The sequence below is a fragment of the Salmo salar genome, chromosome ssa23 (genome assembly GCF_905237065.1).
Source record: "Salmo salar chromosome ssa23, Ssal_v3.1, whole genome shotgun sequence".
In the NCBI taxonomy this organism is placed as follows: Eukaryota; Metazoa; Chordata; class Actinopteri; order Salmoniformes; family Salmonidae; genus Salmo; species Salmo salar.
Window position 1 is genome coordinate 51145318 of NC_059464.1, and position 12393 is coordinate 51157710.

Consider the following 12393-nt stretch of genomic DNA (forward strand, 5'->3'; position numbering starts at 1 on the left):
ATAGCCTCCACATTGACTCTGTACCGGTACCCCCTGTATATAGCCTCCACATTGACTCTGTACCGGTACCCCCTGTATATAGCCTCCACATTGACTCTGTACCCCCTGTATATAGCCTCCACAAAGCAGCCTTCTGCAGATCGTCATTTACATAGGATTTTCCAGGGCAGAACAGGGCTTTTGGCACCGCTAGGTTGCTATGCAGTAGCAGACCCGGGGCTTTTGGCACCGCTAGGTTACTATGCAGTAGCCGACCAGCAGAGCTCGTGACTTCAAGCTCCAGACCAGACACTGGGGGTTTTATAAGCAATAAAGCATTTAACATAATATATCCTTTTGGTTCTAGCCTGTCATTTTGTTTCCAGCAGTGATGGTTTGTATAAACCTTGGTGTCTAGCTGTCTGAAATGTTCTCCGTGGACAGAGATACTTTTGAGGAGACGCGATACTCCATTGAAATTGTATTGACGCCAATTGTGTGCGTTGTCAGTGGGCTGCTCGGTGCATTCTGGGAGATTTTGGGACAAGGAGAGCTCTCCTTCAAGGAGTGAATGGGAGACAATTGGGCGCTAGCTGAGGAGGTCCTTAGCCACAGGGCTGAGGAGGGCTGAGGAGGCTCTTAGCCACAGGGCTGAGGAGGCTCTTAGCCACAGGGCTGAGGAGGGCTGAGGAGGTTCTTAGCCACAGGGCTGAGGAGGGCTGAGGAGGCTCTTAGCCACAAGGCTGAGGAGGCTCTTAGCCACAGGGCTGAGGAGGGCTGAGGAGGCTCTTAGCCACAGGGCTGAGGAGGGCTGAGGAGGTTCTTAGCCACAGGGCTGAGGAGGGCTGAGGAGGCTCTTAGCCACAGGGCTGAGGAGGGCTGAGGAGGTTCTTAGCCACAGGGCTGAGGAGGGCTGAGGAGGTTCTTAGCCACAGGGCTGAGGAGGTTCTTAGCCACAGGACTGAGGAGGGCTGAGGAGGTTCTTAGCCACAGGGCTGAGGAGGGCTGAGGAGGCTCTTAGCCACAGGGCTGAGGAGGGCTGAGGAGGTTCTTAGCCACAGGGCTGAGGAGGTTCTTAGCCACAGGGCTGAGGAGGGCTGAGGAGGTTCTTAGCCACAGGGCTGAGGAGGTTCTTAGCCACAGGGCTGAGGAGGGCTGAGGAGGTTCTTAGCCACAGGGCTGAGGAGGGCTGAGGAGGTTCTTAGCCACAGGGCTGAGGAGGGCTGAGGAGACTCTTAGCCACAGGGCTGAGGAGGGCTGAGGAGGTTCTTAGCCACAGGGCTGAGGAGGGCTGAGGAGGTTCTTAGCCACAGGGCTGAGGAGGGCTGAGGAGATTCTTAGCCACAGGGCTGAGGAGGCTCTTAGCCACAGGGCTGAGGAGGGCTGAGGAGGTTCTTAGCCACAGGGCTGAGGAGGGCTGAGGAGGTTCTTAGCCACAGGGCTGAGGAGGGCTGAGGAGGTTCTTAGCCACAGGGCTGAGGAGGTTCTTAGCCACAGGGCTAAAGTGCAGTGTGAACGCGCCTTCTGAGGATGGGATTTTACCTGTTGGTCTTGACCAGGTACAAGGAAGCCAGCCCTCCATCCTTATTAACGACAGCATGTAATATCCCATTTTCCATGAGGACAGTACCATCAGCCTACGATAGAACAACATTCAAACTAAGATTATCAACTGAAAGCGTCAAATAAAAGTGACATTTTTATCAAATAATGAACTATTCCCATGAATCAAAATGAAATGTCCCTAGCTATGTAGTGTATATTACCTGAACCTTGACTGAGACCAGAGGTTTGGTAGCAGTGGCATCACAGACAGAAACTACAGCGAGACTGGGGACTGTCACCAGAGCTACAGAATAACACAGGAATAATAACACTTACTTTCACAATGGCAGACGGAGAGATACGGACATGCAGGGACATGAAACAGGCCTACACATTTTACATTTTTAGTCATTTAGCAGACGCTCTTATCCAGAGCATTTCATACATTTACATTTAATCCATTTTTTTTCTTCCATACTGGTCCCCCGTGGGAATCGAACCCACAACCCTGGCGTTGCAAAACACCACGCTCTACCAGCTGAGCCACACGGGGGCTCAGTTCACCTACGCATCGCTTCTAAATAACTGACGAGTTGAATTGTGAAAGAACAAAACCATTGTGTTGTGTTTTAGAATAACTGCACTGCGTCAATGATCCGTGAGTATTCACGCTATAATAGTCAGTTACCGTACCGAGGTGTTCAGGAGCGCCCCCTGTCAGCGGGAGGACCTCGGTGCGTTCCCAGGGCAGAGTGTTGAGGACAGCAACGGAACTGTCAGTGTTTCCTGTCTGCGTCGTAGCCCCTTTAGACAGCAGGGCCTCACAGGAGACACGCAGCAGTCTGGTCCCCGTGGTATGGATATCTGAGGGACACGGGGGAGGGGGACACACACACACACACACACACACACACACACACACACACACACACACACACACACACACACACACACACACACACACACACACACACACACACACACACACACACACACACACACACACACACACACACACACACACACACACACACACACACACACACAGGAATTGGGGTTCACACTCCACATGGAATGGTTTTAAACAAAGAACTGTCTGCTATTGTCATTATGGTCTTTTTTTCCTTTATCTTGATAATTTACAGCTGTTATATACCTTGATAATATCTCAGTGCTGTTATATACCTTGATAATATACAGCTGTTATATACCTTGATAATCTCAGTGCTGTTATATACCTTGATAATCTCAGTGCTGTTATATACCTTGATAATTTACAGCTGTTATATACCTTGATAATATCTCAGTGCTGTTATATACCTTGATAATTTACAGCTGTTATATACCTTGATAATCTCAGTGCTGTTATATACCTTGATAATATACAGCTGTTATATACCTTGATAATCTCAGTGCTGTTATATACCTTGATAATCTCAGTGCTGTTATATACCTTGATAATCTCAGTGCTGTTATATACCTTGATAATCTCAGTGCTGTTATATACCTTGATAATATACAGCTGTTATATACCTTGATAATATACAGCTGTTATATACCTTGATAATATCGTAGTGCTGTTATATACCTTGGTAATATCTCAGTGCGTCCTCTACCACCATCTCTATACAGGTGCCAGGAATCACATCATGGAACTGGTTCAGGAGGAGCTGCCTGAAAAACAAAACACAATTGTAGAGTTGTGTGAAAAATATTATATAAATATGACTCTAAAATGTCCCGTGTCGCTCAGTGGGTAGAGCATGGTTTAGTAGTGTTGAGGGCCTAGGGAGATGTCAGCGTTAACTAGTAGTGTTGAGGGCCTAGGGAGATGTCAACGGTTTAGTAGTGTTGAGGGCCTAGGGAGATGTCAGCGTTAACTAGTAGTGTTGAGGGCCTAGGGAGATGTCAGCGTTAACTAGTAGTGTTGAGGGCCTAGGGAGATGACAACGTTAACTAGTAGTGTTGAGGGCCTAGGGAGATGTCAACGTTAACTAGTAGTGTTGAGGGCCTAGGGAGATGTCAGCGTTAACTAGTAGTGTTGAGGGCCTAGGGAGATGTCAGCGTTAACTAGTAGTGTTGAGGGCCCAGGGAGATGTTAACGTTAACTAGTAGTGTTGAGGGCCTAGGGAGATGTCAGCGTTAACTAGTAGTGTTGAGGGCCTAGGGAGATGTCAGCGTTAACTAGTAGTGTTGAGGGCCCAGGGAGATGTCAACGTTAACTAGTAGTGTTGAGGGCCTAGGGAGATGTCAACGGTTTAGTAGTGTTGAGGGCCTAGGGAGATGTCAGCGTTAACTAGTAGTGTTGAGGGCCTAGGGAGATGTCAGCGTTAACTAGTAGTGTTGAGGGTCTAGGGAGATGACAACGTTTTAGTAGTGTTGAGGGTCTAGGGAGATGACAACGTTAACTAGTAGTGTTGAGGGCCCAGGGAGATGACAACGTTAACTAGTAGTGTTGAGGGCCTAGGGAGATGACAACGTTAACTAGTAGTGTTGAGGGCCTAGGGAGATGTCAACGTTAACTAGTAGTGTTGAGGGCCTAGGGAGATGTCAACGGTTTAGTAGTGTTGAGGGCCCAGGGAGATGTCAACGGTTTAGTAGTGTTGAGGGCCTAGGGAGATGTTAACGTTAACTAGTAGTGTTGAGGGCCTAGGGAGATGTCAACGTTAACTAGTAGTGTTGAGGGCCTAGGGAGATGTCAACGTTAACTAGTAGTGTTGAGGGCCTAGGGAGATGTCAACGGTTTAGTAGTGTTGAGGGCCCAGGGAGATGTCAACGGTTTAGTAGTGTTGAGGGCCTAGGGAGATGTCAACGGTTTAGTAGTGTTGAGGGCCCAGGGAGATGTCAGCGTTAACTAGTAGTGTTGAGGGCCTAGGGAGATGTCAACGTTAACTAGTAGTGTTGAGGGCCTAGGGAGATGTTAACGTTAACTAGTAGTGTTGAGGGCCTAGGGAGATGTCAACGTTAACTAGTAGTGTTGAGGGCCCAGGGAGATGTCAACGTTTTAGTAGTGTTGAGGGCCTAGGGAGATGTCAACGTTAACTAGTAGTGTTGAGGGCCTAGGGAGATGTCAACGTTAACTAGTAGTGTTGAGGGCCTAGGGAGATGTCAACGTTAACTAGTAGTGTTGAGGGCCTAGGGAGATGTTAACGTTAACTAGTAGTGTTGAGGGCCTAGGGAGATGTTAACGTTAACTAGTAGTGTTGAGGGCCCAGGGAGATGTTAACGTTTTAGTAGTGTTGAGGGCCTAGGGAGATGTCAACGTTTTAGTAGTGTTGAGGGCCTAGGGAGATGTTAACGTTAACTAGTAGTGTTGAGGGCCTAGGGAGATGTTAACGTTTTAGTAGTGTTGAGGGCCTAGGGAGATGTCAGCGTTAACTAGTAGTGTTGAGGGCCCAGGGAGATGTCAACGTTAACTAGTAGTGTTGAGGGCCTAGGGAGATGTCAACGTTAACTAGTAGTGTTGAGGGCCCAGGGAGATGAAAACGTTTTAGTAGTGTTGAGGGCCCAGGGAGATGTCAACGTTTTAGTAGTGTTGAGGGCCTAGGGAGATGTCAGCGTTAACTAGTAGTGTTGAGGGCCCAGGGAGATGTCAACGGTTTAGTAGTGTTGAGGGCCTAGGGAGATGTCAGCGTTAACTAGTAGTGTTGAGGGCCTAGGGAGATGTCAACGTTAACTAGTAGTGTTGAGGGCCTAGGGAGATGTCAGCGTTAACTAGTAGTGTTGAGGGCCTAGGGAGATGTCAGCGTTAACTAGTAGTGTTGAGGGCCTAGGGAGATGTCAACGTTTTAGTAGTGTTGAGGGCCTAGGGAGATGTCAACGTTAACTAGTAGTGTTGAGGGCCTAGGGAGATGTCAGCGTTAACTAGTAGTGTTGAGGGCCTAGGGAGATGTCAGCGTTAACTAGTAGTGTTGAGGGCCTAGGGAGATGACAACGTTAACTAGTAGTGTTGAGGGCCTAGGGAGATGTCAACGTTAACTAGTAGTGTTGAGGGCCTAGGGAGATGTCAGCGTTAACTAGTAGTGTTGAGGGCCTAGGGAGATGAAAACGTTTTAGTAGAGTGTTGAGGGCCCAGGGAGATGTCAACGTTTTAGTAGTGTTGAGGGCCCAGGGAGATGAAAACGTTAACTAGTAGTGTTGAGGGCCTAGGGAGATGTCAACGTTAACTAGTAGTGTTGAGGGCCTAGGGAGATGTCAGCGTTAACTAGTAGTGTTGAGGGCCCAGGGAGATGAAAACGTTTTAGTAGTGTTGAGGGCCCAGGGAGATGTCAACGTTAACTAGTAGTGTTGAGGGCCTAGGGAGATGTCAGCGTTAACTAGTAGTGTTGAGGGCCTAGGGAGATGTCAGCGTTAACTAGTAGTGTTGAGGGCCTAGGGAGATGTCAGCGTTAACTAGTAGTGTTGAGGGCCTAGGGAGATGTCAGCGTTAACTAGTAGTGTTGAGGGCCCAGGGAGATGTCAGCGTTAACTAGTAGTGTTGAGGGCCCAGGGAGATGTCAACGTTAACTAGTAGTGTTGAGGGCCCAGGGAGATGTCAACGTTAACTAGTAGTGTTGAGGGCCTAGGGAGATGTCAACGTTAACTAGTAGTGTTGAGGGCCTAGGGAGATGTCAACGTTTTAGTAGTGTTGAGGGCCCAGGGAGATGTCAACGGTTTAGTAGTGTTGAGGGCCTAGGGAGATGTCAGTGTTAACTAGTAGTGTTGAGGGCCTAGGGAGATGTCAACGTTAACTAGTAGTGTTGAGGGCCTAGGGAGATGTTAACGTTAACTAGTAGTGTTGAGGGCCTAGGGAGATGTCAACGTTAACTAGTAGTGTTGAGGGCCTAGGGAGATGTCAACGTTTTAGTAGTGTTGAGGGCCCAGGGAGATGTCAACGTTAACTAGTAGTGTTGAGGGCCTAGGGAGATGTCAGCGTTAACTAGTAGTGTTGAGGGCCTAGGGACATGAAAACGTTTTAGTAGTGTTGAGGGCCTAGGGAGATGTCAGCGTTAACTAGTAGTGTTGAGGGCCTAGGGAGATGTCAACGTTAACTAGTAGTGTTGAGGGCCTAGGGAGATGTCAACGTTAACTAGTAGTGTTGAGGGCCTAGGGAGATGTCAGCGTTAACTAGTTGTGTTGAGGGCCTAGGGAGATGTCAACGTTTTAGTAGTGTTGAGGGCCCAGGGAGATGTCAACGTTAACTAGTAGTGTTGAGGGCCTAGGGAGATGAAAACGTTAACTAGTAGTGTTGAGGGCCTAGGGAGATGAAAACGTTAACTAGTAGTGTTGAGGGCCTAGGGACATGAAAACGTTAACTAGTAGTGTTGAGGGCCTAGGGAGATGTCAACGTTAACTAGTAGTGTTGAGGGCCTAGGGAGATGTCAACGTTAACTAGTAGTGTTGAGGGCCTAGGGAGATGTCAACGTTTTAGTAGAGTGTTGAGGGCCTAGGGAGATGTCAACGTTAACTAGTAGTGTTGAGGGCCCAGGGAGATGTCAACGGTTTAGTAGTGTTGAGGGCCTAGGGAGATGACAGCGTTAACTAGTAGTGTTGAGGGCCTAGGGAGATGTTAACGTTAACTAGTAGTGTTGAGGGCCTAGGGAGATGTCAGCGTTAACTAGTAGTGTTGAGGGCCTAGGGAGATGTCAGCGTTAACTAGTAGTGTTGAGGGCCTAGGGAGATGTCAGCGTTAACTAGTAGTGTTGAGGGCCTAGGGAGATGTCAGCGTTAACTAGTAGTGTTGAGGGCCTAGGGAGATGTCAGCGTTAACTAGTAGTGTTGAGGGCCTAGGGAGATGACAACGTTTTAGTAGTGTTGAGGGCCTAGGGAGATGTCAGCGTTAACTAGTAGTGTTGAGGGCCCAGGGAGATGTCAGCGTTAACTAGTAGTGTTGAGGGCCTAGGGAGATGTTAACGTTTTAGTAGTGTTGAGGGCCTAGGGAGATGTTAAGGTTTTAGTAGTGTTGAGGGCCCAGGGAGATGTTAAGGTTTTAGTAGTGTTGAGGGCCTAGGGAGATGTCAGCGTTAACTAGTAGTGTTGAGGGCCCAGGGAGATGTCAGCGTTAACTAGTAGTGTTGAGGGCCTAGGGAGATGTTAACGTTTTAGTAGTGTTGAGGGCCTAGGGAGATGTTAACGTTTTAGTAGTGTTGAGGGCCTAGGGAGATGTCAGCGTTAACTAGTAGTGTTGAGGGCCTAGGGAGATGTTAACGTTTTAGTAGTGTTGAGGGCCTAGGGAGATGTCAGCGTTAACTAGTAGTGTTGAGGGCCTAGGGAGATGTCAACGTTAACTAGTAGTGTTGAGGGCCTAGGGAGATGTCAACGTTAACTAGTAGTGTTGAGGGCCTAGGGAGATGTTAACGTTAACTAGTAGTGTTGAGGGCCTAGGGAGATGTTAACGTTTTAGTAGTGTTGAGGGCCCAGGGAGATGTTAAGGTTTTAGTAGTGTTGAGGGCCCAGGGAGATGTCAGCGTTAACTAGTAGTGTTGAGGGCCTAGGGAGATGTTAAGGTTTTAGTAGTGTTGAGGGCCCAGGGAGATGTTAAGGTTTTAGTAGTGTTGAGGGCCTAGGGAGATGTCAGCGTTAACTAGTAGTGTTGAGGGCCCAGGGAGATGTCAACGTTAACTAGTAGTGTTGAGGGCCTAGGGAGATGTCAACGTTAACTAGTAGTGTTGAGGGCCTAGGGAGATGTCAACGTTAACTAGTAGTGTTGAGGGCCTAGGGAGATGTCAGCGTTAACTAGTAGTGTTGAGGGCCCAGGGAGATGTCAACGTTAACTAGTAGTGTTGAGGGCCTAGGGAGATGTCAACGTTAACTAGTAGTGTTGAGGGCCTAGGGAGATGTCAACGTTAACTAGTAGTGTTGAGGGCCTAGGGAGATGTCAGCGTTAACTAGTAGTGTTGAGGGCCCAGGGAGATGTCAACGTTAACTAGTAGTGTTGAGGGCCTAGGGAGATGTAATACCAGGTTAAGGAATGTGTGAAATAATGAATTCCATTGTTCGTGTGTGTGTGTGTGTAGTGTGTGTGTGTGTCTCTGTGTGTGTGTGTCTCTGTGTGTGTGTGTGTGTGTGTGTGTGTATGCGCCCACACGCGGGGTTTTTAAAGGAAACTAGTCACAGTGTGACGTCTGTGCAGAACAATAAAGATCTCCGTTAGCTAAATACTGAAACCATATGTCATTCCTTCACCTAATTCAACGCTATCGAACTTTAGATGCTAATTGTTTATCTATTTTTTTTTTTGTATAATATGTCTGTCCATTTAGAGAACCCTGACTTCAAAAGCAAAACCCCAGAGGCTAAATGTCTATATCTTTGTGTGCTGTGGCCTTCACCTCCAGAGGATTTGTAGCTGTTGAGAAGGGTACTGGAAAGTCTTATCAAGACACAGAGCCAAGCTGCTGGCCACCTCGATGTCATGGAGCAAGGTCTCACACTGCCGATTCCCTAGCTTGATCTGGAAACACACGTGGGTTGTAAAAAGTGGCAAACTCTTGTCATTAAAACCCAGTAAACAACAGTTAGTAACTAATAAAGTCAACGTAGAGTGTGAGATCTGGTCTCAGATGTTTGACGTGAACATTACCATAGAGTCGGCAATACGGCACAAACAGCTCTGAGAGGCTTTGAGAAGCCCAAATGAGGTCCCACCTGTGCCTGCGTGGTGTAGGTGCCATTGTGTAGTTCTAGAAATAGTTCTCCAGTCCAGGTACACAGAAGAGAGGAGTCCGCCTCAAGTTCAGAGAAGAGCCGGTCAGGACTGGACATCTGGACCCTAGCGGTTAGAAACAATAAGAAAGACATTACAGTCAATGATGTATATGTGTGGGGCAAATCCAACACATCACTGAGTACCACTTCATATTAATAGCATGGTGGTGGCTGCATCATGTTATGGGTATGCTTGTCATCATTAAAGGACTATGGAGTTTTTTGGGATAAAAAAATAAACAGAATACAGCTATAAATAAGCACAGGCAAAATATTGACTCAGTGATGTAAATACATATGTAAATGAGATATTTCTGTATTTAATATTCAATACATTCGCAAAAAAATTTCTAAAACCATATTTTCACCTTGTCATTATGGGGTGTTGTGTGTAGATGGGCGATGAAAAAACGATCTATTGAACAATAGAACCACTTTAAGCCAACGGCCACTAACGTTTGATTTTGTAAATAAAAATAATCTGCCCAAAAGTAAAGTCCTGCTCCTTCCCTGACTTTTCCTAAATGTTTGTATTTTACACTGCTCATTTGTCACAATTTTGAAATCACGAACAGAAAATTATTTTTTTCACACCTATTCCTGACTTAACCTTTCTAAGACAATGTGCTCTCATTGGTACTAGAGGTGGGACGATTAATCGGCATGGCCGATTAATTAGGGACAATTTCAAGTTTTCAGAATAATCGGTAATCGGCATAATTGTCATTATTACAAATAATATAGATAAAAAACGGCCGATTAATCGGTATCGGCTTTTTTTGGTCCTCCAATAGTACAGCAAATCATTTCACCTGTGCACCTGGCTGGTTATATTATTAGTATTATATATTTACTATATAATTGGAATATATAATCTGTAACTGGACTTCATGAATTACTATAACTCTATTACTAATCTACAAATAAAGTGGATCAAATGGATTTTGAGTAGTACCCCCTGTATATAGCCTCCACATTGACTCTGTACCGGTACCCCCTGTATATAGCCTCCACATTGACTCTGTACCGGTGCCCCCTGTTTATAGCCTCCACATTGACTCTGTACCGGTGCCCCCTGTATATAGCCTCCACATTGACTCTGTACCGGTACCCCCCTGTATATAGCCTCCACATTGACTCTGTACCGGTACCCCCTGTATATAGCCTCCACATTGACTCTGTACCGTAATACCCTGTATATAGCCTCCACATTGACTCTGTACCGTAATACCCTGTATATAGCCTCCACATTGACTCTGTACCGGTACCCCCTGTATATAGCCTCCACATTGACTCTGTACCGGTACCCCCTGTATATAGCCTCCACATTGACTCTGTACCGGTACCCCCTGTATATAGCCTCCACATTGACTCTGTACCAGTACCCCCTGTATATAGCCTCCACATTGACTCTGTACCGGTACCCCCTGTATATAGCCTCCACATTGACTCTGTACCGGTGCCCCCTGTTTATAGCCTCCACATTGACTCTGTACCGGTACCCCCTGTATATAGCCTCCACATTGACTCTGTACCGGTACCCCCTGTTTATAGCCTCCACATTGACTCTGTACCGGTGCCCCCTGTTTATAGCCTCCACATTGACTCTGTACCGGTGCCCCCTGTTTATAGCCTCCACATTGACTCTGTACCGGTACCCCCTGTATATAGCCTCCACATTGACTCTGTACCGGTACCCCCTGTATATAGCCTCCACATTGACTCTGTACCGGTGCCCCCTGTTTATAGCCTCCACATTGACTCTGTACCGGTGCCCCCTGTTTATAGCCTCCACATTGACTCTGTACCGGTACCCCCTGTATATAGCCTCCACATTGACTCTGTACCGGTACCCCCTGTTTATAGCCTCCACATTGACTCTGTACCAGTACCCCCTGTATATAGCCTCCACATTGACTCTGTACCGGTACCCCCTGTATATAGCCTCCACATTGACTCTGTACCGGTGCCCCCTGTTTATAGCCTCCACATTGACTCTGTACCGGTACCCCCTGTTTATAGCCTCCACATTGACTCTGTACCGGTGCCCCCTGTTTATAGCCTCCACATTGACTCTGTACCGGTGCCCCCTGTTTATAGCCTCCACATTGACTCTGTACCGGTACCCCCTGTATATAGCCTCCACATTGACTCTGTACCGGTACCCCCTGTATATAGCCTCCACATTGACTCTGTACCGGTGCCCCCTGTTTATAGCCTCCACATTGACTCTGTACCGGTACCCCCTGTATATAGCCTCCACATTGACTCTGTACCGGTACCCCCTGTTTATAGCCTCCACATTGACTCTGTACCGGTGCCCCCTGTTTATAGCCTCCACATTGACTCTGTACCGGTGCCCCCTGTTTATAGCCTCCACATTGACTCTGTACCGGTACCCCCTGTATATAGCCTCCACATTGACTCTGTACCGGTACCCCCTGTATATAGCCTCCACATTGACTCTGTACCGGTACCCCCTGTATATAGCCTCCACATTGACTCTGTACCGGTACCCCCTGTTTATAGCCTCCACATTGACTCAGTACCGGTACCCCCTGTATATAGCCTCCACATTGACTCTCTACCGGTACCCCCTGTATATAGCCTCCACATTGACTCTGTACCGGTACCCCCTGTATATAGCCTCCACATTGACTCTGTACCGGTACCCCCTGTATATAGCCTCCACATTGACTCTGTACCGGTACCCCCTGTATATAGCCTCCACATTGACTCTGTACCGGTACCCCCTGTATATAGCCTCCACATTGACTCTGTACCGGTACCGCCTGTTTATAGCCTCCACATTGACTCTGTACCGGTGCCCCCTGTTTATAGCCTCCACATTGACTCTGTACCGGTGCCCCCTGTTTATAGCCTCCACATTGACTCTGTACCGGTACCCCCTGTATATAGCCTCTACATTGACTCTGTACCGGTACCCCCTGTATATAGCCTCCACATTGACTCTGTACCGGTACCCCCTGTATATAGCCTCCACATTGACTCTGTACCGGTACCCCCTGTATATAGCCTCCACATTGACTCTGTACCGGTACCCCCTGTATATAGCCTCCACATTGACTCTGTACCGGTGCCCCCTGTTTATAGCCTCCACATTGACTCTGTACCGGTACCCCCTGTATATAGCCTCCACATTGACTCTGTACCGGTACCCCC

The 12393-nt window shown here is 47.6% G+C and overlaps 1 protein-coding gene across 1 annotated transcript in view; it reads right to left on the reverse strand.

Annotated features, from left to right (window-relative positions):
* man2c1 (mannosidase, alpha, class 2C, member 1) overlaps positions 1 to 12393 on the reverse strand; it is an 88342-nt gene that overhangs the window by 26925 nt on the left and 49024 nt on the right. Inside the window, exons 13-18 of the mRNA XM_045706460.1 lie at positions 9151 to 9274; positions 8835 to 8956; positions 3113 to 3198; positions 2218 to 2388; positions 1746 to 1828; positions 1522 to 1616 (exon numbers count right to left, since the gene is read on the reverse strand). Coding sequence (XP_045562416.1) covers positions 1522 to 1616; positions 1746 to 1828; positions 2218 to 2388; positions 3113 to 3198; positions 8835 to 8956; positions 9151 to 9274 — 681 coding nt within the window. The remainder of the gene's footprint in view (positions 1 to 1521; positions 1617 to 1745; positions 1829 to 2217; positions 2389 to 3112; positions 3199 to 8834; positions 8957 to 9150; positions 9275 to 12393) is intronic.